General features: G+C 40.0%; 1 protein-coding gene across 4 annotated transcripts in view; it reads left to right on the top strand.

Moving 5' to 3' along the window:
* The window catches only part of PCSK5 (proprotein convertase subtilisin/kexin type 5), a 250123-nt gene that overhangs the window by 185533 nt on the left and 36736 nt on the right, over positions 1 to 27854 (top strand). For all 4 annotated transcript variants that reach the window (XM_032675833.1, XM_032675835.1, XM_032675834.1 and 1 more), the window contains 4 exons: positions 7732 to 7834; positions 17724 to 17860; positions 19812 to 20009; positions 20356 to 20424. In XM_032675833.1, coding sequence (XP_032531724.1) covers positions 7732 to 7834; positions 17724 to 17860; positions 19812 to 20009; positions 20356 to 20424 — 507 coding nt within the window. The remainder of the gene's footprint in view (positions 1 to 7731; positions 7835 to 17723; positions 17861 to 19811; positions 20010 to 20355; positions 20425 to 27854) is intronic.

The following is a 27854-nucleotide window of genomic DNA, read 5'->3' as shown; positions in this document are numbered from 1 at the left end:
CTCTGATATTTAAAAAAATAATTTGAGTAAGCAACAAATGCAGCTTCTTGGTGCCCTACCAAAGACTGGTTTTTGTTGGGTTTTGGCAGCAAATACATAAGCAGCTGATATATTTGCTGCCAAAGAGGAGCAAGGCAGTTTAGAAGAATGCCCCTCATACAATAACATATTGGGTTTTTCTCAATGTTTGGGGATGGATTTATTGAAGGTCTTCTGGGAAACCAACAACACTTTTCAAAGAAAAAATACTCCCCCATCACAAAACACAGTAGACAGAAATAATCTGATTAAGTACCCATTTTTCCAGTCACCCTGAGGGTGAGAAGCCAGAACATTGACAAGCAGTGAATACTTATTTACACAAGAAGAATTAATGGCTCCATCATGCAGATTCAACAGTAACACTGAATGTTCACTGGAGTGTAATTAATGTGATTTAGTTACAATTCAGATAATATGCATATCTTTTCTGTTTACAATTGTCCGTGGCCTGCCCCCTGCCCTCTGCTTGATGCCTGCAGATGCTCTTTGAAAGATGAGTTGGAAAGAAGGTATAGCACCTGGCTGCCAATCCACATGGATCATGGATCCATGAATCTGTCAGCAGTGGTGCTTATGACTATGCTAATGGGCCTTTCTGTGCAATGCCACTGGATCAAAGACAAATAACTCAAATATTCATTTCCAAATAAAGTAGCTTCTTTTCTACTCGAAGGGCAAGGCCATACAACTAAAGTTGTGTAAATGCTGCTCTTGCTATGTCTGCCTTTCACACAGCCTCTCTGAACACTTTCAATCCCAAGGCTGAAAGGAGGGCTCAGAGAGTCATCATTGCAAAACAGTGTCACAAAGCCTCTCTACCGCTATATCTGAATTAGAAGAGCTGTATAACTTATCCATTTCTACAGCCTCAACATGGAATATGTGATCATTAAAGGAAATGAAATCTGTAATCATTAAAAATAAATTACCTGCCCATTCCTGAGGTGTTTACAGTGGAGACCGGGAACTGGGAAGATTTTAAGCAAGGGAAGATCACCAAAGTCAGTGTATTGAGCTGACTGAACAGTTAGAGATGGGAATAAAATTTACACCTTTATACCACTCGTTAAAAGGTTTAACTTGGTCTGCTCCTTACTTCAAAGGAGGAACTTTCACCTTTCTGGCAGAATTCTTTCAGGCTTTCAAAAGTGTTCATCTCTGAAAATTAAACAGAAATTCCCTTTGATTAACAGTATGAATCTATGTTGTTACATCTTGGTGGGACAATAGTTGACCTGCTGAAATCTTCCCAGTTATCAGCAGATTAGCAGATCTGTGTTCATATCCTCATTAAGTTGAAGAAGACCAGTACAACAGCCTGTGCAGGGATCTCTTAGTTTAAGATGAATGACACCACTGAAGCACTACCCATTCAGCTTTTCCCATTTCAGGTGTATGTCTATTCAAGTCAGACTGCAGAAATCCTGTGGGCAGGGCAGGCTCTGTAGATACAAATTATGTACTCCCTTCTATATAGGAGAGAGATCCTGGGTTACCTTGTTTGCCCCGACATATGTTTTCCCCCAGTATTAAAAGATTCTATGTTTAATGTACTCCAGGTGCTAATAACACCAGCTTTACACAAAGCATACCATCATCTTCCACATTTCTCATTTATATTTTACAAGAAACTACCTAGATTTCCAAAGCAGTACTATCAGCACTATGAGATAATTTTCAGTGAGGTTCAGTGCCTCTGTTCCACTGGCCCTTAGAAAGTTCTCAGCTACTGAGCTTCATAAAGAATGGGAAGCTTGACAGCATCAGACAGGAAAAAATTTCCAGTTGGAAAGCTGAAGAAATGGAGAAGGTAAATATACTTCTTTCCGTTGTGAGTCTAAAAGTTTGATAGTGCTATAGTATTTCCCTCTCCTTCTTAAAGTGAGAAGGGCACAAATCAAAGCATTATCAATACAGGTCCATACAGATTGCTCCATTCCCTTTCCCCCTTTCTCATGGGGCTGTCAAATTTCAGGCTCCAGGTGGGCAGCAGTAAACTTTGCCAGCCTCTGACGTATGTGCTTACACAGGGAAAGGAGAAACCATGAACCCATCCAGCTTTTTCATCCAGGCCTCCATGTACTCAGGACAAATGGAATTTTAAAGCAAATTTTTAAATGCCTAAAGAATAAGTACGAATGGAGATTTAAAGCTGATTTTTTTAAATGCTAAAAAATGTCTTTCTGGAGTCTGTTTATGCCTATTCAATACCTCTGAGGGCTCTGGCTCTTCAATGGGTTTCTAAAAACAATTGTATTGATATTACGTAGAAGTGAAGAAAGAAATGTGCAGAATGAAGAGAGAGAAAAATCACTGTGTGTCAGGAAAAAAATAAGGTAGCTTTGGCTAATATAACTATTTTTATTTTGCAGGGAAAATAATAGAGGGATGTGTAAGATAGTGTAGTTAATAAAGGTAATTTCCTCACTACTGCCAGTCATGATTAATGCTGACCCAAGCCTCTGTGTGATCTCAGCTAGTCCTATAACAAAAGGACCTTTCATCCTAAAATCACACTCAGCACACAGCAGTTCAGGGAAGAGGTGTGCAACCCTTTTCAAGGTTCTGCATTGTCTCTTGGCACAAGGGGGAGGTTTAGTGACTTAGGAGTCAACATCCTATTTTCAGCCTTATCGTTCATCACTTCTTAGGGCACTTTTGAAAAGAAGATTTCCCAACCTGAATCACTTTCATCCCCTCAAATGATAACACCTCAATGTTTTGCCCATGAAGAGTATCTTCTTTGTCCCCTCTGCACATCCAAATAGGGAGACAGAAATTTGGTCATTGTGTAAAATGACTAAGGGGAGGAAAATAATTATCAGGAAACTGAAAACTGAAGCTAGACAAATAACTGGAAACCAGGCTCCAATTTTGTATAACTGCCAAATCTGGGGGTAAAGGAAATGTCTTCATCTTGAAAATGTTAGGACATGGAGATTATGGCAAGATTTCTTTCAGAGAGCTGTAATCTGTCAAACACTTAAGACTTTGGGCTAAGCAGAGGAGAAACTTTAAACTAAAGAATCGTCAGCATGAATTTTAATGTATTGCTATGTGCAAGTTAGTCTGAGTTATGTACTTAAGCTTTATGGATAAGTGTTTCTTAGAAAACTCAAGGAGCTGATCCCACAAGACAGACAAAATAAAACGTATCAAGGCCAAACATGAAAAAAACAGAGCACTCTCTAAGACCAATTTCTTTCAGCTCTCGCAGCTAACTGATGAAAAACAATTCTGATCAATTTTTGTTTATCTGCTCTGTCAAAACTTTATAATCTATAAGATTACATGCAAAAAACCCAAGTATAAAATCCATATCTAGGTTCCCATGAAAGCAAACAAGGAAAACAGAGCAAATAAGGTAATTTTTTCTACTTATTATAAAAGAAAAGCCACTGTAGAAATGCTATAGAAGATAATCAAATTAATATTAGATAAAGTGAAGTTTTGATCAAGAAAATGGGGAAATAACATGACTTGCAGTGTCTAAGTGTCACTGGGAGACAACAAGAGAAAAAGATTTACGAGAGCCAGCACATAAAAGTCCGTATCTCCAGGCATAACTTACAAGGATATTCACACCTTCATTTAACTGGTCTCCTGAAATATCCTGTGCTGTCAATGAATTACACAGCTTTTGGAAAGCAAGAGAGAAATAGTGACAAGATAAAGGTACAGTTGATACTGCTTATGCAAAGACATAGCAACTATGACAGTGCTCTAGACTGGGACTCAAGAGAGACAGGTTCTAGTTTGCTATTGCACCCTAATTTGATGATCTTACTGGGCTTCTTAATGGGAGATAATAGTGCTTGACTCATTCTAGAACATACCACATTCAATTGATAGGAGCTCAGCGCTAAGTGTGGGGCTCTTGTATGCAGTTAAAGGCACAGCCTGCAACCTGATGTAGCCCAGATGCGGAGTTAAACACAGCGGACAAAAAAATTGTACATTAAAATCTTTGCATTATCAGGAATCATGTTATTTAACAAATCCTTATTTCTACGGCATCTTCATTCCTTTTTTTTATCAAGGTGAGAAATATTTTTTGTCAAGATGTCAAGATAACAGAGTTGAAAAAGAAATTAAGGATAAATATGGGATGATCCAAAGTAACTGATGAGCATTGCCTGATTGAAAGCACACCTAAGACACCTTTCTGAGAGTATCCCTCCATTAGGTATATTCGACAGATAAAGAATTTTAATACAGAAAAAAAAAGATTAAAAAAAGGTTGAGGCTTGCTTAATCATTAGTTATCTAGTAAGATTTGTAAAGAAATAAATTGCTCATAGGGAATTCTAGCAGATGTTTAAACTGCCCTGTGGAGTAGTTTAAAAGTCTTCTTTTTCAAATTTCAGTGTTAACTCTCTGAATATCCACTGAAAACTATTTCATTAATGTTCAATAGCAGATCTACAGTTCTAGATGTGACTTGCAATTCAGAGCACCCAACATGCAAGTATTTTCTGGTGCACAGTCTTATGCTTTAAAATGCTCCAGCTTAGAGCATAAAATAAGTGCAGAACTGATCTTCCTGGCACTATTCCACACAGCTGAAATTAATTACAGCACTTCGAATGAAAGGCGTAACAAAGAAATAGCTGAAACCTTTTCAAACTAAGCATGTCTACCATGTGAGAAGGATTTAATCACGCATAGCTGAGGTGTATGAATTAGTAGCTCAGGCCCGATGGATAAGCAAACATGTAGTGTGGGCAAATAAACTGAAAGACTAGAGAAACAGAAAGGTTTTCTAATACATATCACAGAACAACATCGGAGATGCAATTATATAATACAGTCACCCTGACAGATTTCCTGGAGATGTAAAACAAATAGTATAAACCACGGAGCCACAAGACCTGCAGCAGGAAATCTTTCCAGATACTGCATTTTTTCATGGTTGTGTTATTGTCAAAATATGCATGTGTCATATACATATACATAGATATAGATAGATAGACAGATAGACAGACAAATAGATAGATAGACAGAGAGAAGAGAGAGAGAGAGAGAGAGAGAGAGAGAGGAAATTTGTCCTAGATTCAGTCAGGACAGGGTTAATTTTTTACAGTAGCCAGGAAAGGGGAATGGCTAGACCCTAATGTTATTCAATACCATCTCACATCACTTGTGAGGGGTGGGGGTAAGGGACTTGCTTCACCATTTCCTGTAGGGGGAGAAAGCATGGTGGGTTAGAAAGTCTGGAACTGGTTTACCTTTTTACATTTAAATTGTTTCTTTGTCTTATATGTTTTGTTATTAATATTATTGCTGTTACTGTTGATTTTCTTATCTCATTGCTGTTTCCAGTAAGTTGTTCTTATCTCAACCCATGATTTTCACCTTTTTGTGCCTCCAGCTCTCAACTTCATCCCTGGAATGGGAAGGGAGAGGGGAAGCAAGGGGAGTGAGCAAGTATAGTCTGGTTTGGGAGAGTCTCAGTGGGGGCACTGAATTGGGGAGTACTATTCCTAAACCATGACCAAATTATATATTAAATCTCATAAGGCATTTGAGAACCTGGGTTTCCATGTTATATTCTCTAAATACATATCAGAAAGACTCAAGAGGATTACAATAACCAAATCTGTAGTGGTCTGAAAAACTACAAGACAGTAGATCACATTATTTTTTTCTAGAAAGTGATAGATATGCATCAATACAACAAGTTATCTGAGTAATATATAGAAACACTCAGAGTCCTGCTGAATTCTGTGTCTAACAGCTTTTCTAATGTTTTCATTTTTAGTCCTTTATAAAGTAATCAGTCATACAAGATGCAGCATTGCAGTTCAGAAATGCTACACTAGTTCTATTGAACTAGTCAGTTTACATGATTTGGCCTATATGAGCATGCATGGGATTACCTAAATGTATGTAAACATATATAATATATGTATACACATACAAAATGCTCTTTGGATAATGAGAACTATAAAAATGTATGAACGTGTATGCATACAAAGATTTTTGTTTCCCTGATCTCATCAGGAGACCGTTCATTTTCTCCCAGTTCTGAACTTTTTCCCAGTCAGTGCTGATCCCGAAACAGCCTCTGGGAAGGACTGCCTTCATGTTTTATATGGTTCTGTCACTGGCTTTTGGCTTGTCTTTTATTCCCTTTCTTCAGGAGCCACACAAACCTTTACAAAATGAAAATTATATCTTTACCTACATTTTGGGTACCTTAGGTTTCACCCACAGTTGGCTTGATATTCCAATTGGTATGCTTTTATAACTATACTATTCCCATTCCCTTAAGCATGGCAGTACTATCCTAGCTCATATCTCACACCTGTGGTTTCAACCATTAAAAGATTTGTTAATACAGTTTAATATGTAGTAAAAAACACACAATGAGCAGAGAACACAATTTGTGGTATTTTAGAAACTTTTTCTTCCAGAAATTGTTTTAAATTGATACCAGTAGCTGCTTGTACAGCGCCTTTGCTCTTCAAATATAAGGAGCTCATTGAAACTGAGAGCCAAAACCGAGTCATTCCACACTTGTATTTTTAGTCCTGAAGTTCACTGTATTTGCCAAATCTGGGTTTTCCAGCAGCAATGCAAGTGGAAAGAGTTTCTCCATATTGAAGTATCCATAGAAACTGCAGGGTTTATGTATTATATAGGACATTTTGCCCAGCCTCTTCCATTACTCAAAAATGAAGGAACAGCCAATTCTCTAAATATATAGACTCAATTACAATAAATTTTCCCAAAATAAACTGATATAAAAGACCAATCTTGAGCTTTATAAAACTGTATGATATATTGATTTACTGTTCTCACATGATGATGCACACAGACACAGTATATATTCATACTTACCAAATTAATATCTCTGCTCTAAGAATATAAAGCAGCTTACCATTTGTACCAGTGTTTTACTTAATATTCAGTAAATAAAGAGGCAAACTTTACACTTCAGCACTATAGTAGAACTAGTGTATTCATGATCTAGAAATGTTTATATCTTTATCTCAGTTTTAAGGTAACAGTCCATATGATTCAATTTTTTTTTCAAGTCCAAATGTGCACTTTGGCACTACGTTTTGATTCAGCCTAAATGAGAGCCTAGGTCCATTTCGTATGGAATCTTCCATCAGCAGCTTGGGACGGGGCAAAATACACTATAGCTAGAGTTTTAGGAAGCACCAACATGTCTCTCTGACTAACAGAAGATTGCTCAAGTCCATCTCCTCATGTAACATACCCCCACCCATGACAGCACACTCTTTATGCTGCAGTTTACAATCAGGCTTATGTTGCAGCTGCACCTAAAGACATTATGTAATGAATACTCCTTGGTAGCACTGGTTTTGATGGAACTTTCCAGAGTGAATCTTAAAGAATCTCACCAGTTTAAATGATGCAAAATAGATAACATTAACAAGAACAACAAGAATCACTCTCTGTCAAATTCACATAGGAAAAAACTAGTAAATAAAAAGCTAAATTAATAAACACTAGAAACTACCAAGTCTGAGTATCCTGGTTCCCCAAGGGAGCCAGTACTTGTTTTCCTGATGCCACGGGGAAATGTGTTCATTTCAGTAATTCAAAATAGATCTAATTCCTTTCCTTTTTTCCAGCCTGGCTAGGTGCTTTCTTTTCCTTTCTTTTTTTTTCAGTTGTGAGATGTTGGTCTGAAATAAACAAAATTTTTTCTACCAGGGGAATATCTTGATGATTCCCAAGAATGTCAGTTGTGTGAAGCATCCTGTCAGAAGTGCACTGGACCTGAGTCAGACAACTGCATCAGCTGCCTACTTACAAGGTAATTATCTCCTAGCACAGAGCAGTACAAAGATTTCACATCATCATCATCTGGAGAAGTGGCTGTATTGTATTTAGCACTAGCTTACAGAGTCAACTAAAGAAGCAAGCAATGACTAGGGCAAACAAAACCAGGGCAAGTGAGAAAACAATTTTTATGGGAACATGATGGTTGGTTACACAAGCAGGTAATGTTTAGCAGCATGATTCCCACAGATAAAGAAAAATTCCTTTTAATATGTAAAATAGCCTTGCTTTCATTGTCATCCTTTTGAAATCATAATTGCTGGAATCACAGCAATGAAAAAATTAACAAGAACCTAGGGCATTTGCACAGCTATGGAGCTTGGCACAAGGTGTGAATATGGACGCTGAGGCTAGCAATAGGCTAATTTGGGAGATATTCATAGCACCTAAACATCATCCCCTAGCTGAGGTGTTATGCATGAATTAGGCTGATATTTGTAAACTGCCGTGGGGAGTGAACAGAACGAGAAAGAAGCTTCTCCACAGGACTCTGCAGATCAGAGGTTTGTGTTTAGGTCATCTCACACATAATCCAGGAGGCTACTGGTTTAAAACTCATGTCCTACTCATAGCTGTAGTCTCACACCAGTAACTGGTTCTGTTGCACTGGATTGCATTGTAGCCAATTGATATTTGCACTGGTATGAAATCAGGATCAGATCCTGTTAACGCAAGAAAAAAACCTGACCAAGCAATCCTGCAATTTGCCTTGAAATTATCTATGATATGACTATGCTAATGAAAGGCACACCAGGATCAATGGAGTCCAAACAAATTCATAATTGAGAAAACATTAATTAATTAATTAATAATTAAGGTATTGTACATCAGAAACGACAGCAGAGGAAATCTAGGCAGAATTTTGGAGGGTGGAGTGGATTTCTCCCATTCACAATGGTATTTAAATTAGATTGTCTGTGCTTCCTTGCAACCTATATTGTGTACTTTACACAGACTTATTTGCAAAGCAAATAAGGAACTGAACATCATTGTGCTAAAACACCCAGGTGTTTGCAGTGATGACATCTTTGTGATCTCTTGGAAGGGTGCTGCTGTAGCCCCTGTAATAAGTTCTCCAACAATTCTAAATTTTGGTATCTAAGGTTTCAAAAAAGTTTCTGTGATCCTTCTGCACATTATGAAAGCTGTTAGAAAAAAACATATTAAATGGGAAAGCCCATAGTAAAAAAAATAATAATAAAGAAAAATCTTGCCCAGAGGCTAAAGAGTTCCATATGAAAATTCAGCATAGATGTCATCTTATTTCATAATAAAATCAGTTAGACCATTTGACGAATGAAATTGCTGTTACCAGTTAAAAAAAAAAAAAAAAAAGAAGAAAGAAAATGGAATTGTGGTTTTTTTCTCCAGCCAAATTGATTTTCACAAAATTCTTTGTCCATGTTTACTGTTGGAGCTATAAAGGTTAGTGGCAAGATCTGACCATTAGGGTGTCTCCCATTAGAGGCAACATAAAAAAAAGCAAGAAAAACTTACTTTACTGCCATGTGAGCTGTCCGTAAGGATGGCTATCATAACAGCCAGCACATGCAGCTGAACTCAGTGCATGCCATATAAGCATAGCACAGCTACCTCCAGTACCTCTGTCACATTGTTTCATTTGCAAAGAAACCAAACAGAAAGGGCTGCGTGAAGAGATGAATAATAGTCTTAAATATGTGGACATAGATATATGAGCTACAGTCTGCATAGGACTATCTTGCTGTCAGACTCTAGAGCAGAAATACATCTTTGCTGAATTCTTCATATACACATACAAGTGTCTCCCTGATTCCCTCAAGCAGCCTGCCTTCAACCTCACAAGTATTTTTATTCAATGTCTAAGTCTGCTTTGCCACACTTGCACTTCAGGAAGGCATGACACCCTGTTCTTCTACCTTCACACTTCATAAGCCTAGACTTTTCAAATCGTGGTAAAATTTAAATGGTTTCAAGACATTCAAGTTTTAAACTCTGCAGATTTTTTCTCCTTTCAGAATAAATCCAACAATGATCATAGCAACTCAAATTTACGAAGGCATATTCCAGACATTCTTTAATGCCATTGTCTGGCTCCAAAAAAGCATGCATTTTCTTAATATTACGGAGACCCTACTGTTGCCAAGTGTACAGAAAAGCTCAAAGCCTGTACTAACATCCGGAATGGTGCTCAACTTCTCTAGAAACTGAGTCCCAAGTCCTCAGATACCAAAGTGGTCCAAACAGTTAAGTGTGGAGGATTGCAGCCTCTCTTTTCTTACTTTCTTAATTACACAAACACTGTCAAAATTTAGCCAATTTTATTTTATATTCTTTTAATACTCAAATATGAACTGATGCGTTTCTGTTTTTCTCCAAGCAGATTAAAACAGTAGACATTAAGTAGCAGTGAAAAATGGACCATAAATATCTTCACATAAAAGAATTCTTTAGCAAAATATTTAATTATCCAGTGAAAGGAGAACATTCAGCAGCATAAGTCCTAAGTGTTTGTAAATATGTGTCCTGATTCTGGACAGGACAGAGTTAAGGACCTGGGGGTTATTCTGTACTACCTCATATTAGTTCTGGGGGCAGGGGGAAAAGAGTCCCTTTCTGGGTCACATAGCATGGTGCAGTCAGGTATTGTTTGGAGTTCCACAATGGTATAGTGATGAGCACTCTCATGTGAGTCTTTTGCCAGTTGTACACTTTGTTATTAACACTGTTGCTGTTCCTGTTTGTTTTCTTATTTCATTGCTGTTTCCATGAAATTGTTTTTATCTTAATCCATGCTCTTTGCCTTTTGTGCCTCCAATTCTCCTCTCCAGCCGGCTGCAGAGGATGGGGTTGGGAGAGTGTGCAAGCAGCGCATGGTTTGGAGTGTTTTGGTGAGAGCATGAAACTGGGGAATACCATTGTTAAACCACGACAGCCTTATTTGGTGCCCAATGTGACACATGAAGGGTTGAGACAGAAACAGATCTGCCCACAGCAGGTTTGAAACAAATCTGAGCTAAGAATTTCTTGTATTAGGTCCAGAGGCACTGGTCACAATATTGCTTGGTCTGCTCACATGGTTGTGGTACCTAATCATAAATATTTTTCCATATATGCACTTTATGCTCCTAACAGTGTTCTTTTTCAGAGGACGGAGAAGGATCAGGATTACTTTGTTGCTGTACTGTGTGATATCAACTTATGACATGATAACATCAGCAGCAAGGAGTGTCATTTAGTATCTATAATCAGTGTTGCTCTCCTACCCTTATCTCGGGCACTACCTTTGAGAGGACATTAACAATCATGCTGAGTTGGTGGGGAGAACAGGGGTCAATGATTTTCCCCAGCTTTTCCGTCTTCAGAACTGCTACAATAGCTTTTGAGAATTTTGAATTTCCTGTGGATGTTAAGGAAAGTATACTCTTGTTGCTATGTCTCCTATGTATCCTCAGTACGGTCTATATCATGTTTAGAGTCAGTACAGTGAACATCAAGTTTAGAGTCAGGACAGAGTTCAAAGAAGGTCATTCAGAGATCAACCCTGAGGGCAGCTAGTCATGAGTGGTACAGAACGTGGGAGAAAATGGGCCAGTTTGGGGGGAAATTGTCTGCTCCCATCATTAGGAAGTTCATCCATAAGCAGCTATAGGACCCTGATAAAGTGACAGAATATTTAGAAAGGAGAATGCTGTGGCAACTCTGTAAAGGAGCAACTTACTGAATTGTGCTGGGCCCTGGCTACTATTTATTGGGACACTACTTGTCACTAGACCACACTCAGCGGGAGAAGGAAGAAAGCAGTCCAACAGGCACTGTGGCCACTCCAAGACCAAATCAGTTTACTTAGTGAAGTATGAAGAGGTAGCAGGACACTCAGAATAAAACAAAGAGGCAGGGCCAGAGATGAACTGAGTGAACTGCAAGATATGTGAAAAGAATTCAGTTGCAAGTCAGGTGAGCCCCTGATGACCTGGGCTGCTCTGATGCTGGGATATTGCCACCCACGATGTGAAATCAGATGGTAGTGAACCCAAGTAACTGGGACCCCTGTCCCAGGACATGGGCATTGAAAAGGAAATTGGGAAAAGGACAGAGACTCTCAGCCTCTGGAGGTGACTCTGTCAAGTCTGAGAGAAAGGTATTCTCACAAAGATGATCTAGTAGTGTGCCCAAACAGGTGAAATGCCATGGAGAAAGGAATCCAGCACCTGAGAGAATTAGCTGTGCTGGAGGTAAGCTATAAGGACTCAAATAATGCTCCCTGTACATCCAGTGTACACAATCTATGTGGTGGAAATTTGTATGTAGCATGCCATCATCGCACACCAACTCATTGGTATTGATATCGATGAAACAAAGAGTACTTTAGGTGGCTACCTGACTCCACAGATATGAACATCAGTATGCCCAGGTGACCAAGAAGGCCAATGACATCCTGGCCTGGATCAGGAACAGTGTGGCCAACAGGTCCAGGAAAGTGATTCTTCCCCTGTACTCAGCCCTGGGAAGGTCACACCTGGAGTACTGTGTCCAGTTCTGGGACCCTCAGTTCAGGAAGGACGTTGAGGTCCTGAAGCAGGTCCAGAGAAGAGCAACAAGGCTGGTGAAGGGACTGGAGCACAAGTCCTGTGAGGAGAGGCTGAGGGAGCTGGGGCTGTTCAGCCTGGAGAAGAGGAGGCTCAGGGGAGACCTCATCACTCTCTACAACTCCCTGACAGGAGGTTGTAGCCAGGTGGGGGTTGGTCTCTTCTCCCGGACAGCTCTCAGTAAGACAAGAGGGCATGGTCTTAAACTGTGCCGGGGGAGGTTTAGATTAGATATTAGGAAGAAATTCTTTACAGAAAGGGTAATCAGGCATTGGAATGGGCTGTCCAGGGAAGTGGTGGATTCTCCGTCCCTGGAGGTTTTTAAGATGAGACTGGATGTGGCACTTAGTGTCATGGTCTAGTAACCATGGCGGTAGTGGATCAAGGGTTGGACTTGATCTCAGAGGTCTTTTCCAACGGGGCTGATTCTATGATGCTATGATTCTGTGATCGTCTCCTTTCCTCCCTACTGACCAGCATCTCAGCTATGGAAAGACTTTCCAAGACTGCAGACAGGTTTGAAAGATTCAAGCAAATTATAGAGGAAATGTTCCATTCCCCACTGGTATAGACCAGAGCGTCTGCTAATAGGAGAAGGCACCCCACTTTGTAAGAAAGAGGGTACACACCACAAGGTGCGTTTTTTCCTGTGCAACAATGGAGATAGCATGAGGAAGTGGGATGGAAAATTCACCTCTGCCCTGGCAACATGGTCACAAGAGTTGAAAGGAAGGACAACCACAATTCTTCAAGCATAAATATCACTTCAGTTTCCAGTGGCAAGTCCTCACACAGAATAGGAGAGCTGATTTTACCTTTGATTCTCTTGAGGGGACCTCCATTACTTATTTGCAAGAAGGGAGCAACAAGTACTATGAACAGAAATAGAGGGGCCCTGCCTTCAGCCAGGTGGAGGAAAGGGACAATTGGATCTTTAGACTATTGAATCTTACACGAAAGTGTAAGGCTTTGCTTGACACCACTGCACAACACACCCTGATGCCATCAAGAAATGTAGGGGCAAAATCCATCTCTATTTTGGGAGTGACAGGGGAATCCCAACAGCTGATTGTAGTGGAAGCTGAAGGGAGCCTGACTGGGAATGAATGGCAAAAACACCCCACTGTGCCTGGTCCAGAGGCCCCATGCGGCCTTGGCATAGATTATCTCAGGAGAGGGTATTTCAAGGATCAAAAAGGCATTGTTGCTTTTGGAATAGCTGCTGTGGAGACAGAGGAAATTAGACAACTGAATACCTTCCTGGATCTCTCAGAGGACCCTTCTGCTGTGGCACTGCTGAGGGCCAAAGAATAACAGGTACCGATCGCTACCACAGCAGTGCACTGTCAACAATACTGCACCAGCCGGGACTCTGTGACCCCCATCCATGAGATGATTCGTGAATTGGAGAGCCAGGCAGAAGTCAGCAAGACTCACTCACTCCTTAGTAGTCCAGTGAAGACTGGAGATTGACAGTAGACTATCACGGCCTGAAAGAAGTCACATCACCACTCAGTGCTGCTGTGTGAGACATGCTGGAACTTCAGTACAAACTGGAGTCCAAGGCAGCAAAGTGGTGCCACCATCAACATTGCTAATGCATTTTTCTCCATTCCTTTGGCATGGAGACCATTTTGCTTTCACCTGGTGTGGTGTCCAGTACACTTGGAAACCACTACCCCAGAGGTGGAAACACAGTCCCACTATTTGTTATGAACTGACCCAGACTGCACTGGAAATGGGTGAGGTTCCAGAACTGCAGTACATTGCAGTACATTGATGACATCATTGTGTGGGGCAACACAGCAGAGGACATTTTTGAGAAAGGGTAGAAGATAATTCAGAACCTCCTGAAGGCCAGTTTTGCCATAAAGCAAAGTGAGGTCAAGGGACCTTCCCAGGAAATTCAGTTTTTAGGAGTAAAGTGGCAAGATGGATGTCATCAGATTCCAACAGATGTGGTCAACAAAACAGCAGCTATTTCCCCAGCAAGCAGCAAAAAAAGGAAACAGAGGCTTTCCTAGGCACTGTGGGTTTATGGAGAGTGCATATTCCAGATTACAGTCAGATTGTAAGCCCTCTCTATCATGTGACCTGGAAGAAGAACGATTTTAAGTGGGGGCCTGAAAAACAACAAGCTTTTGAGCAAATTAAGTAGGAGATTGTTCATGCAGTAACTCTTGGGCCAGTCAGGACAGAACAAGATGTGAAAAATGTTCTCTACATTGCAGCTGGGAAGAATGGTTCCTTCCTGGAACTCCCGGAACTCCTTCCTGGAACTCCCGGAACTGCTTCCTGGAGTCTCTGGCAAAAAGTACCAGTGGAGACTCAAGGATTCTGGAATGCTGGATTGACTGGGGTTCTGGAGTCAGAGATACAAAGTATCTGAGACCTGTTACACCCTAACTAAAAAAGACATATTGGTAGCTTATGAAGGGATTTGAACTGCTTTAAAAGTTATTAGAAGCACAGCTCCTCCTGGCACCCCAACTGCCAGTGTTGGGCTGGATGTTCAAAGGGGAAGTCCCTTCCACGCATCATACCACTGATACTATGTGGATCATGCTGATCACATAGCAAGCTTGAATAGGAAACCCCACTTGACCAGGGATCTTGGAAGCCATCATGAACTAGCCTGAAGGTGAAAGTTTCAAACTCTAATCATCAGAGGAGGAGAAGGAGGTGACACATGCTGAGGAGGCCTCCACATTTAATCAGCTACCTTAAAATGAAAAGCAATATGCTCTCTTTACTGGCAGTTCCTGCCCTACTGTAGGGATACATCAAAAATGGAAAGCTACAGTGTGGAGTCCTATGTCATGAGTCACAGAATCTACTGAGGGACGAGGTGGATCAAGTCAGGTTGCAGACCTGAAAGGCACTCAGCTAACTTTAGATATCACTGAATGAGAGAAATGGCCAGCGCTCTACCTTTGCACTGACTAGTGGATGGTAGCAAATGCCCTGTGGGGTTGGCTAGACTGATGGAGAAAGATGAATTAGGAGGACAGAGGTAAACTTACCTGAGCTGCTGAATTGTGGCAAGGCATCACTGTCTGGGTGGAGAAGATGGCTGTAAAAGTACATTATTGTAGATACACATGTACCCAAGAGTCGGCTACTGAAGAACATCACAACAATGGACAGGTGAATTGGGCTGCCAAGATTAAAATGTCTCAAGGGATCTGGACTGACAGCATGGATGAATTATTTCTGGCTCAGTGGGCCTGTGATGCCTCAGGTTATTAGGGAAGAGATGCAACATAGAGATAGGGTCATGATCAAGGGAGGACTCAACCATGCACACTCCCAGGTTATCCATAACTCTGAAATGTGCTGCAATCAAGTTGGCCAATCTGTGGTATGGTGAATGATGACTGAAATATAATTATATGGAGACCTGGCAGATAGGATTACATCACACTCCTGCAAACACGCCAAGGCAAACGCTACATGCTTATGATGTTGGAAACATCCACTGGAGGCATACCCAGTGCCTCACACCACTGCTTGGAACACCCCCTTGGGCCTTGAAAAGCAAGTCCTGTGCCAACATGACACCTCAGAAAGAATTGAGTTGGAGAACAGGAAGTCATTTAAAATAGTCTCATAGAAAGCATGGTATTGAGTAGATATATCACATTCTCTATCATATACTCACCTCTGGGAAAATTGAACAGTACAATGGACTATAAAAACCACATTTAAAGCAATGGATGGGGGAACCTTCAAACATTAGGACCTACATTTAAAAAAGGGCAGCTAGTTAGTTAATGCCAAAGTCTCTACCAATCCAGCTGGCCCTGCCCAATCAAAACCCCCAAACAGAAGGGGATAAAGTCTCTGTGGTGCATATGAGAAATGTGTTAGGGAAGACACTTTGGATTAGTCCTGCCTCAAGCAAAAGTAAACCCATTGTTGGGATTGTTTTTCCTCAAGGACCTGGGTGCACTTGGTGGGTAAAGCAGAGGGACAGGGAAACATGATGTGTACCTCAAGGGGATTAGATTTTTGGGTGAGAACAGTCTGTAATGTTGAGTTGTATAATATTGGTTGCTGAATGACACTGCCACTGTATGCCATAACTACCACGGACAATGAGGATGGACTGCTCCAGATACACCAGCTGTGAGCTCCTGATGCAGCTTGCAACCAGCTGACAGCACTCCTGCCCTGAAAGACATCTAGGATGGATAGAACCCACAGTCATGGACTAAATCAACTCAACAGCCATCTTGGAGGGACAACTATTGACTATGGAAATGAAACCTGTTCTTCTGTATATACATATATATATATATATATATATGTGTGTGTGTGTGTGTGTGTGTACATATATAGATATATATATATGTATAATTGGAAGTTGGAGTATCTGGGCTTGACAAAGATGGTATAAAATAAGAGGTGGATAATGTCCTGATTTCAGTCACAACAGGGTTCATTTTTGCAGTAGCCAGGAGGGGTATGTTCAGAACTATCTCTCATCATTTCCAGGGGTAGGGGAAGGGGATCCTTTCCAGGTCACATAGTATGGTGTGGTCAAGCTGAGGGGCTTTGTGGTATAGTGGTGAGAGGTTAATCATTTGCCTGTTGTACAATTTGTTATTAATATTGTTGCTGTTCTTGTTTATTTTCTTATTTCATTGCTGTTTGCAGTAAATTGTTCTTACCTCAGACTGTGATCTTTATCTTTTGTGCCTCCAATTCTCTTCTCCATCCTGTTGCAGGGGAGAGGGAAGAGTACAGGGAAGTGAATGAGTGGCACATGGTTTGGAGTGTTTCATTGAGAGCACAAAATTGGGGAATACCATTCCTAAAGCTTGACAATATGCGAGTGAAAAAGTACAGCTCCTAAAGGCCAAGATTCAGATGGATGTTTGACTTTATCTACAAATCATTTTACTGAAGTCATAGTACTTTTCAAAGGGAATCTTAAAAGTAAAACAGGTGGATTATTCATTCGCAGAGAAAGACCAAGTTCTGCTTACTTTCTAGCAGACATAAATGACTACTGCATGGACTATGGTATAAATACATCTAGGTAAAGGATCAAAAGGTAATTTTTCTCAGAAAAAATCTCGAAGAAAAATAATCTTTGAAGTCTAAGATTCAAGTTCAAAACACTTTTCATATAGTAAATACTATGAATAAGATTGGGAAAATGAAGGATTAAAGTTTAAATACTCTTGTAAAGAGTGAGGGAAGAATATATTGAGTTTCTTTTTAGCTTCCTTTAAATTTAAAGAACAAGTAGTTGCTAAATTTGTAATCATGCCCTATCTTCTTTAAAAGAGTCTTTGACGACGGTCGCTGTGTTGTGCAATGCCCCAGAGGAAAGTTTGAATTCAAAGGACAATGTCACGTGTGCCATCACACCTGCCTAGATTGCAGTGGAAGTGAACCTAACAAATGCACCTCTTGTGGAACAGGTAAGAAATATCTCTTCTTGCTGGTTTTTTTCCCCTCTCTTGGCCTCCAAGTTCCCTTTTCCCTCAGCTCTCAGGGCCAGTTTTTAAGAGTCAATAAAATGAGTAGCACTTTTGCTACCAACCTGTGTCGTAATCTTGTTGTAACTCTGAAGGGTATTGGAACTCAATTTGTTTTTTAAATAGTACAAGAAAACATAACTCTGTATTGTCCTTGCAACTTAATGCATTTCTGTTGGTATATTTTCAAGAGGAGCTACGTTAACAGAAACAGAAAGAACAGCACGGGGTGGGGGGGGAATGGACAGAAAACCTATGTAGCCTGTTTCTGGAAAAGAAATTTCCATACGTGCCTCCCCCAGCCTCTGCACAGGATGTGCTATACTGCAAGTTTGCACAAGCAGGCAGGGAGCCAGGCTACTTTCCATAACATCTGTCTGGGGAAGGCTAAGAAACAAGCATGGTGGGTTCCACTGCAGATTGCTGTGTCCCTACAGCTGAACAAACAGAGTTTGCAAAGAGAAGCTTACCACTAACAGACATTTTTATAGAACTTTGGTTGAGAGGCAGGCAAATGTAGTTAGATTTGTGAAAATTCAAAAAAGCAACCCTTCTGCTTTTGAAGCTCCATTTTAAAAATTATTCTGTCTTGTCTCTGTACCACCTAATGGCTGTAGCACCTGAGGCTGTTACATACAAGTATGTTAACTACCCTGAGCTTCCTTTGGAAATAAGTATTTGACTTCTAATATACTTAATAAAGAGTAATTTTTAATGAGCTTTATTCTGAGGACTCACAATGGATTCACAGCCTTTTTAATTTCACCTGCTACTTTCATTTCAGTCCTAGTCATTAGTGTCCCAGACTTTATTTAGTAAGTGTTTAGATTACAAGCAAACACTAGCATAGCTGGCAATTAGTCATACTGATTATGATATTGGCTTTTTCACTTTGGGAAATGTGACTCAGTAGGTGACATTTTCAAACAGTACTTCAGGCCTAATGTGAGAGCAAGTTTGTATAGTTGTTCCTTAGGTCTGTTCCTTATTGTAGACAGAAATTCTTGTGTTTCTGTGCCTTAAGAAATGAAGACATTGATGAGATTCACACCCTTAGGAGTCTGGAAAAGTTAATTATAAAAATTTTTGCATGAAAAGTAAAAGAAACAAAGACAGTGCTTCTGCTATTATTGCTATTATTGCTGCTATTGCAGCAAATAGTCTCTATTGCTGCAATTATTATTATATTGCAAGCATTTTCAAAAATAAATTATGGTAAGCAAATTCTTACTCTGCAGTTAAGGCAATGAAATACACTTAGCTCAGTAATGTATGTAATTTATACTGAAGGGTAACCTATTAGAAAACTACCCATGTAACAGCAGATGGCGCATGGAGTTATGGGTGTTTCCACAGGTTTCATTCAGAAGGATTTGAAGCAGGGGACCTCCCAGTTCCTGTGCACTACAGAATGCTAATGTACTGATAGCAAATAGCTGCATATTTGCTATTCAAATTCAAATCTAGGTGATTCACTAGGGTAAAGATTACAGTTGAATATTCTAGGGACGAAGACTGGTCTTTTCCAAAGGTGAAGTGAGGCACTTTGCTTTCCTAATAGTAATTCTATATCTGTATGTACAATGCAGTACAAATACTCATTTTTCCTCTGCAAGGGAAACTCAGTGGTAGAAAAGTGTTGATCATTATTTTACTATGTTGATGGATGTAAACAGTCATTATTCAAGCATGACATCTTTATAAGCCATAAATCTCCAGGAAAGCAGAATGTTTGAGGTCCTGAAACTCTTATAGATGTTTATTCATCTGGTGTAAAACTGTACAAACCTAGCAGTCAGTGTCTCAACCACAGAACCAGTGTTTTGTAAAGCTTCTTCTTATACTGAAATGCCCTCTATGGCTGACAACTTTTTCCTATTTATTTGCCACACAGATAGAAGAGGGACTGAACGTTTCTTGTATCGAGGGGAGTGCAGAGAGAGCTGTCCTCCAGGTCACTACCATGCAGAGCATACCTGTATGCCTTGTTCTGGCCACTGTGAGGTGTGCCTGAACTCCCATCACTGCAAAAGATGTTTCAGAGGCTACTACCTTACTGAAAATATGTGTCAGAAGCATAGTTGTAAAGAAGGTAAGGATCCTTCAGCAGGAGTTAACAAATATTCTATTCAGTTTGTTACAGAAATCTGGTTAAGCACATTAACCAAATCCTGTTTTGAAATATATAATCACACCTGACCTCAAGGCCCTTAAGTTCCTACTCTGATTCCCTTCTAATGTCATGTTAATGTAAAATAGCAGTATTTTCCTCAGACTGAGTGGGGTTATACAAGAACAAATGAGAAAACAAATTTCTGTGAGTGTTTCTCCTTTTTTGATTTGAATCAAGTTTATTTCCAGGAACCTTGCTGAATCCTTACAGATGTAGCCCTTCCATTATCTAATATTAACCCATATTGATGATTTGCAAAACACAGGTGAAGTGGAAGATCCTGACTCTGAAGACTGCATACCATGTTCAGATGGATGCCAGAAATGCAAAGAGGGTAAATATTCCCTTTATCAACCTTTATTCTTATTCTTAAGGTAGGGAAAAATTAGTTCTCCTCACTCTTTTCACAAGTTTAAGTGCAAGCTGCTGAGTAATTAGTGAAGAGAAGTTAAGGGAGAGTATCTGTACCTATCTTTGTTGAAGCTATCAGATGTTATTTCCCCATGCTAGTATTTTCAATGTTCTTCACAACACTTATGACTTAAAATTCTTTTTTACTCTTCTGAAACAGTTTAGTGTCAATCTGTGTTTTGAATTAAGGTCAAATGCATGATGCATAGGAATTTTTCTTAAAAATAGTAATTACAAGTAATTCAGAGAATGATCTTCTTTGTATATTAACTTAATAAACCTGCATAAGGAGACTGGAAGGCTATTTATACAGAAAAATGGCATACAGAAAGAGGGGTTGTGCTCATTTACATTTTTTCTCAGATGATCGCTGATATCCTAAATATTAATCATCCATAACATTTGCTAAATATATACTCTCAGATTCTTGCACGTAATGTTCTGACTTAATATAGGCCCTTTAAAACTTGAAGATCAACAGAATGGCTGCAGGTAAAACAAAGACTGAATTAGTTTTCACTGCTGTGTAAAGTCAGAAGTATTAAGATACCAGAGATTAAAATGGACAGCGTATTAAGGAAATTCTTTGATGGTTATGATGCATATATTATTGAGAGTCAAAGAGAATGCTTATTGTTAGCTCTATTTGGAACAGAAGCACCAGCAGTGGGCTAAAAGCACAGTCCCAATCAGATTTTGCAAATTACTTTGTTTTCCTGAAATAAAGCACAACCTGTAAGCTTCAACTTATATTATAAGTCTGGTAGATATGCTGTTTTCTTGTGTTTCTGCTCTCAATATTCAATGAGTTTTCAGGCATATCAATAACTTAATTCATAGATAAGTTGAGTAGAGTAATAAGTTTCTCATGTCTAATCAGGAGGCTAGAGAGAGAGACTTTCATAAAAAAAACCCAACAAAACAAACCTAAAACTGAACTTCTTGTCTCATAGAAGAAATTGATTATTTTGAAAGCTGTAAAGAAATTGCACTGACATAAAAATACTTCAAATACTAAAACATCTAGATGAGAAAATAAGGAATGTGATACATTTAGTTTCATATCTAAACGGTCTTTCCACAGACACTCTTAAAAATTAAGTGAATGCCGCGTGGTCTTGTAACCTCTTTTTGTCTTATCTTCCTTGCAACACCACTGATGAATTCAATCTGAGTAAGAATTGCAGAGCAGGTGTAGGAATTGTTCAATGCTATGAACGTTTCAACTAGAAGTGTAGTGGGGAAAAAAAGAGAAATGTAATCATTATAGCAATTGGAATCAAAATTACATTGTTCACATATTGAAAAGCAGTTATTCATATATATAAATGCAAATACATTTTGTGCATATTTGTGGATCTACAGAAGACCCAAGACCGTTCTCTCACAGAAAATCTCCCAGCACCTGCTCTTTCTGAAGTGTTTTGAGATCCTTCAATATAAACTCTAAGAAATAAAAATAATTAACTTCCTTAGGAAGTTATACTGAGCACAGAGTGACTTAAAGAGTTTTTATTAATTCAAAGGGGAATATCAGGCCACCATGACATTACGTTGTAAATAGGGAGCAATGAAATGTAAGTGGTTCTCTTACTGGCTACAAATTACAAAGATTATTATATTTTTCTCTTTTTTGCAGACACAAATCTAGTTTTTAGGAGCAATAGATAAGCTAATTAAGAACTGCCTGTTTTCATACTAGCCCAAAAGATACACATTTTTTATTCCAAAATTTTTTTCACAAGGCACCAAATAATAAATTAAACCACTATCTGCAGTCTTGGTCGGTTTTGTCCTGCTTGACACAGGCGAGAAAATGCGTAAGATTTGTTGCCTTTTGGCATGGTGCCAGGGGCCAGCAGAATAGAGCAAGTAATGGAGGCAGACTGTGTGGGCAACCTCTCTTCTTGATCAGTAGAGACACTACATACAGTTTGAGACATAGGTATTATACTTTTATATTGGTTTGATACTCCTACATCCCATATCAAGTATTTCATAGGAGAGTGTAAAACCCACCCAGTAAGTAACACTGCAGGTTATTCTTCACCAGGTATGAGGAGGAATATTAACAGTGTTTGTTTGTAATATTTTCTGAAATCCTTATGGAATATAGTTTTCCTCCAAGTTTGGAGTCAGTTTTGTTTTAAGGCACCTGTGTGGCAAATATGTCTTTATTGTATCAACACTGGAGGTTAAGAGCAAAGATAGGAACTGTCAGAGAGACTTAATCAAGGACAGGTAAGTCTGTGTAGTTTAAATACAGAGGATGATTTATTTTAAATTCATTCAATTCTTTTCTTTCTGATTTGCTTCATTGATTGCTTGTATTCTGAGGAGATAAAGAATCTTTATCGCTCACAAATACCATTCTGCCTGCAGGTACTGTTCCTACTGTGGCACATGTACTGTGGCACATGTAATAGGAACATTGCCTTAGAAGGACTAATCACAAAAATATCTATGGCTTTTTGTACACAGTGTCCAAACAATGGCTATGGACATTAGGGTTCACCTTCGCACCTTCTTCTGCCCACATACTCTTGCGTGCATTTGACTCTGCTTGATGCCATACTAGCCTAATTGGCATGCTTATGTACACATCTTCCCATGAGGTCTGAAAGGCATATTCTTTCACAGGCATTGAAATCTGAAGGAGTAGCCAAAGAAGTCAAGTCTTAAGGTTAACTTCAGTATGGATGTTTAATTCTGAAGTCTTACAAGTTTCAAATATATCCCTACTGCCATGCAAGCAAAGGCAAACACAAAATCAGACAAAGTGTTTAAGAAAGTGTGCTAAATACATCACAAGTCCACGCTGCCAAGATTATCGTTATGGTTTTGGTACCTCAGTTCTGGTAACCCAATTCTGGACACTCTGAGGCTTTTAGACACTCTGCTTTTTAGAGCAGCAATGAACTATTGCCCCCTCTGGTGCAGAAGTATCCATGGGATCTTTATCTTATATGTAGATATACAATATCTACGGACTTGCATATGTACACTTCACTAGCAGAAACTGCCACACCATTAACTAATACTGATAACTAACTATAAGCACCTACTTCATTGAGGAGGAAGATGTTTGCAATACATGGAATTCAAGTGGATCATTGATAAATTCATAGTAATCAACTGAAGGATAGGTCTTCCTCTCAGAAGCAATTGTGAAAGTCAGCCATTCTCCCAATTTGTGTGCCAATTTTCCTGCCAGTGATCTCCCATGGAGCCACACTTTCCTGACCCACTTCTTAATTAGTTGCTGATTCTTTTCCACTCACCTCACCCAACTTGTGAAAGTACATCATCACATGATATGAAGAGTTCTCATGGCTTCCCACAGACTACCTCGTCTCCATGAAGAAAAATACAATATATATCAACTTTTGACCCATGCAGATTTCTGCAGAGAGGAGCATGACATGGCTTTTCCAATCTTTACACTAGGACTATTTTCAAAGGCTAACACTCAGAATAAAGTGCTCCTCAGTAGGGTGCAAAGTGAAGAATGTTCACCCCATGGAGCAGTGTCCCTGACAATAAAAGCCTACCAAAAAGGCATTTAGGCCCAAGTTTGTCCCCTTGTTCCAGCAAGGTAGAATCCTAGAATCATAGAATCAGCCCAGTTGGAAAAGACCTCTGAGATCATCAAGTCCAACCCTTGATCCACTACCGCCATGGTTACTAGACCATGACACTAAGTGCCACATCCAGTCTTATCTATAAAACCTCCAGGGACAGAGAATCCACCACTTCCCTGGACAGCCCATTCTAATGTTTGATTACCCTTTCTGTAAGGAAATACTTCCTAATATCTAATCTACACCTCCCCTGGCACAGTTTAAGACCATGCCCTCTTGTCTTACTGAGAGCTGCCCAGGAGAAGAGACCAACCCCCACCTGGCTACAACCTCCTGTCAGGGAGTTGTAGAGAGTGATGAGGTCTCCCCTGAGCCTCCTCTTCTCCAGGCTGAACAACCCCAGCTCCCTCAGCCTCTCCTCACAGGACTTGTGCTCCAGTCCCTTCACCAGCCTTGTTGCTCTTCTCTGGACCTGCTTCAGGACCTCAATATCCTTCCTGAACTGAGGGTCCCAGAACTGGACACAGTACTCCAGGTGTGACCTCCCCAGAGCTGAGTACAGGGGAAGAATCACTTTCCTGGACCTGTTGGCCACACTGTTTCTGATCCAGGCCAGGATGTCATTGGCCTTCTTGGCCACCTGGGCACACTGCTGGCTCATGTTCAGCTTCCTGTCAATCCAAACTACCAGATCTCTCTCTACCTGGCTGCTCTCCAGCCACTCTGTGCCCAGCCTGTAGCACTGCATGGGGTTGTTGTGGCCAAAGGGGAGGACCCTGAATGGCCAAAGTGGAGAACCTGAGCAGCTTTCAAAGATCACCCAGAACCTAACTATTTCATTTGGTCAGGGTTATAAGGTCTACGTGCAAACTTAAAACTATAAAGGCAGAAAGTGAGAATAAATACTACCCAAATGATCCACAAGATCCCTTACACAGAATGAGATGAAAGAAAATACAGTCTCTAAGGCAGTGGGAGTGAGAAGAAAGGTATTTGGAGAAGATTTAAGGAACCTGCGAGGTAGCCAAAAGAGCAGCACTTTGAACTGACTCAAGCTTACAGGTACAGACTTATCATTACATGATAAATGAATGAAAATTGATTTGGTTCCCACAGCAACCTAAAAAAAACAAAGGAAAACTTAATTTCTTCAAATCATGCCTGATGATGAATAGACCTTGGCTTTCAAGACATCAAGCAACATTATGATGAGGATCTTTTTTTTATCTCAGAGTAAATCTTCTGCAAGAGGTTAATCTTGCAGAGGAGGTTTTAGACTTTTTTCCACAAGCTGGAGTCAGAATATGCAATCTGTGCGAAAAGAATGTCCAGCACATTTTGGAACCATACTCTGATTTTCAGTACTGATGTTTCGGTGTAGGTAGAACATTACATTAGAGCATGCTGTCTTTTGTAGAGTATAGATAAAAGAGAATTTCCTTGTACACTGAAGATACAAGGTGTATGTATTTAAAAAAACTTCATTTTTTGGTAATTTTTCTTTCTTTGGGAAAAAATCCTGAGTAAAATCCAGGCTAAGTGAAAGCCATTGGAAAAACTTACAATATGAGATTGAACCATGAGTTCTGAAAACACAGAAAAGTTCTCCATAGAAATAAGAGCACAGAACAAAACTACTGGATCAGACCAGAACTTCATCTAGCTCAGAACCCACTGAACAAACAATGAATGTATTTGTAAAATTACTTATACAACAAAACATGTCTTGCTATTTCTTCTACAATTTGCAGTTGAGGAACTTCATGAATCGAAACAGTCAAGAAATGTTAGCTGCTGAATCATTCTGCTGGAATCACTAAATTAAAAATACATTAAAACAAATATAACCTAAACCATCTGCCAAGCAGACCCTCTTTTAAAGGAATTTTGCTGCCTCCCTGGGGCCCAAATCAGAGATCTCATAAAAAAACTGATGAGATTAGTAGAGCCTTCAAAATACAGCCTACTACTGTTTTCACATTGGTACCAGTGATGTTTCAAGGTCAATCAAAAGAAATTCCAGGACCCTGGAAAGAGCAAGTGATAGGTCCTACATCTTGGCCACAATAACTCCCTGCACTACTACAAGCTGGGGACAGAGTGGCTGGAAAGTGACACAACAGAAAAGGGCTTGGGAGTACTGGTCAACAGCCATCTGAACATGAGCCAGCGATATGCCCAGGTAGCCAAGAAGGCCAGTGTCATCCTGGCCTATGTCAGAAATAGTGTGGCTAGAAGAACTAAGGAAGTGATTCTTCCCCCTGTACTCTGCATTGTGGCGATCAGCCTCTTCTTTCAGGCAACTGGTGACAGGATAAGAGACATAGACTTAAGGTGCACCAGAGGAGGTTTAGGTGGGACATTACAAAGAGTCTCTTCACAGAAATGATGATTAGACATTGGAATGGACTGCCCAAGGAGGCAGTGGAGCCATCATTCCTGGAAGTGTTTAAGAAAAGACTGGACATGGCACTTAGTGCCATGGACTAATTGACGTGGTAGTGTTTGGTCAAAGATTAACTCACTGATCTTAGAGGCCTTTTCCAGCCTAATTGATTCTGTTATTCGTGATTCAGGAGCGCAGGTAGTGTTTTCCTCAATCCTCCCACAAACAGAGAGGGATGTTGGAAGGAACAGGTGAGCTGGAGACATAAACACTTCACTCCAAGACTAGTGCTTCCACCAGAACTTTGGTTTTTTATAATCACAAGATTCTTCACCTAGGATAGAGGAGTTCTGGACATGAGTATAGACTGGGAGAGGAGTGGCTGGAAAACAGCCCCACAGAGAGGAACCTGGGAATGCTGCTTGACATTAGGTTCAATGTGACTCAGCTATGTGTCCAGGCAGCCAGCGTGGGCAATCTGCATCCTGGGGTGCATCAAACACAGCATAACCAGCCAGAAACAGTTATGCCACTGTATTCACCCATGGTGGGCATCACCTGGGGTACTGTGTGTAAATAGTCAGAAGGCCTGGAAGGCCAGTCATATAAAGAATGGCAAAGGACTCTGGGTTTCTTTAGACTGGAGAAAAGGAGTCTGAGGGGTGACTGCGTTGCTTTCTACAGCTTCTTAAAGAGGAGAAGTGGAGAGGGAAGCGCTGATCTATTCTCCCTTGTGTCCAATGAGAGGACACGCAGAAATGATTCTGAGCTGCATTAAGGAGGTTTAGACTGGACATCACGAAGCATTTCTTTACCACAAGGGTGGTCAAACACTGGAACACGGTTGACCAACTAGGTGGTTGACGCCCGAAGTCTGTCAGTGTTTCAGAGGCATTTGGACAATGCCCTTAATAACATGCTTTAACTGTTGTTCAGGCCTGAATTGGTAGGCAGTTGGATTAGATGATGATTGTAGGTACCTTCCAACTAGAACCATTCTATTCTATTCTAGCAACTCTACTTCATTGTGTACCCAATTCTTTGGGCTTATACCAGTCTAAAGCTCAGCCTCTTGATCTTTCAAATAAGGAATTGCATCATAGAACCACTTATTGACTGTAGCATTGGATTCTCCCCATATAGAGAAGATGGCTCCAAAGAGTTCTTCATGCATAAATATGTTTTTAATGGGGAACCAACAGAATCCAGATGTTCAAATTAGTCGTTAAACCTGTACTGATGTCTGACATAAATTTAGGACCTTTGGCCCTAAATCTCTATTACCGCTTGTAGGAAAGCATCCTTTGAGTAATGCTTTTCACTCAGAGGAACTACCTGTGTAGTAGGAAACTATTCAAACACAAGGGATAGTCTCAACAGAGCGTT

Source organism: Chiroxiphia lanceolata, chromosome Z, assembly GCF_009829145.1.
Source record: "Chiroxiphia lanceolata isolate bChiLan1 chromosome Z, bChiLan1.pri, whole genome shotgun sequence".
Lineage (NCBI taxonomy): Eukaryota > Metazoa > Chordata > Aves > Passeriformes > Pipridae > Chiroxiphia > Chiroxiphia lanceolata.
The sequence above is the reverse complement of the archived record's forward strand: the minus strand, read 5'-3'. Positions and strand labels throughout refer to the sequence as shown.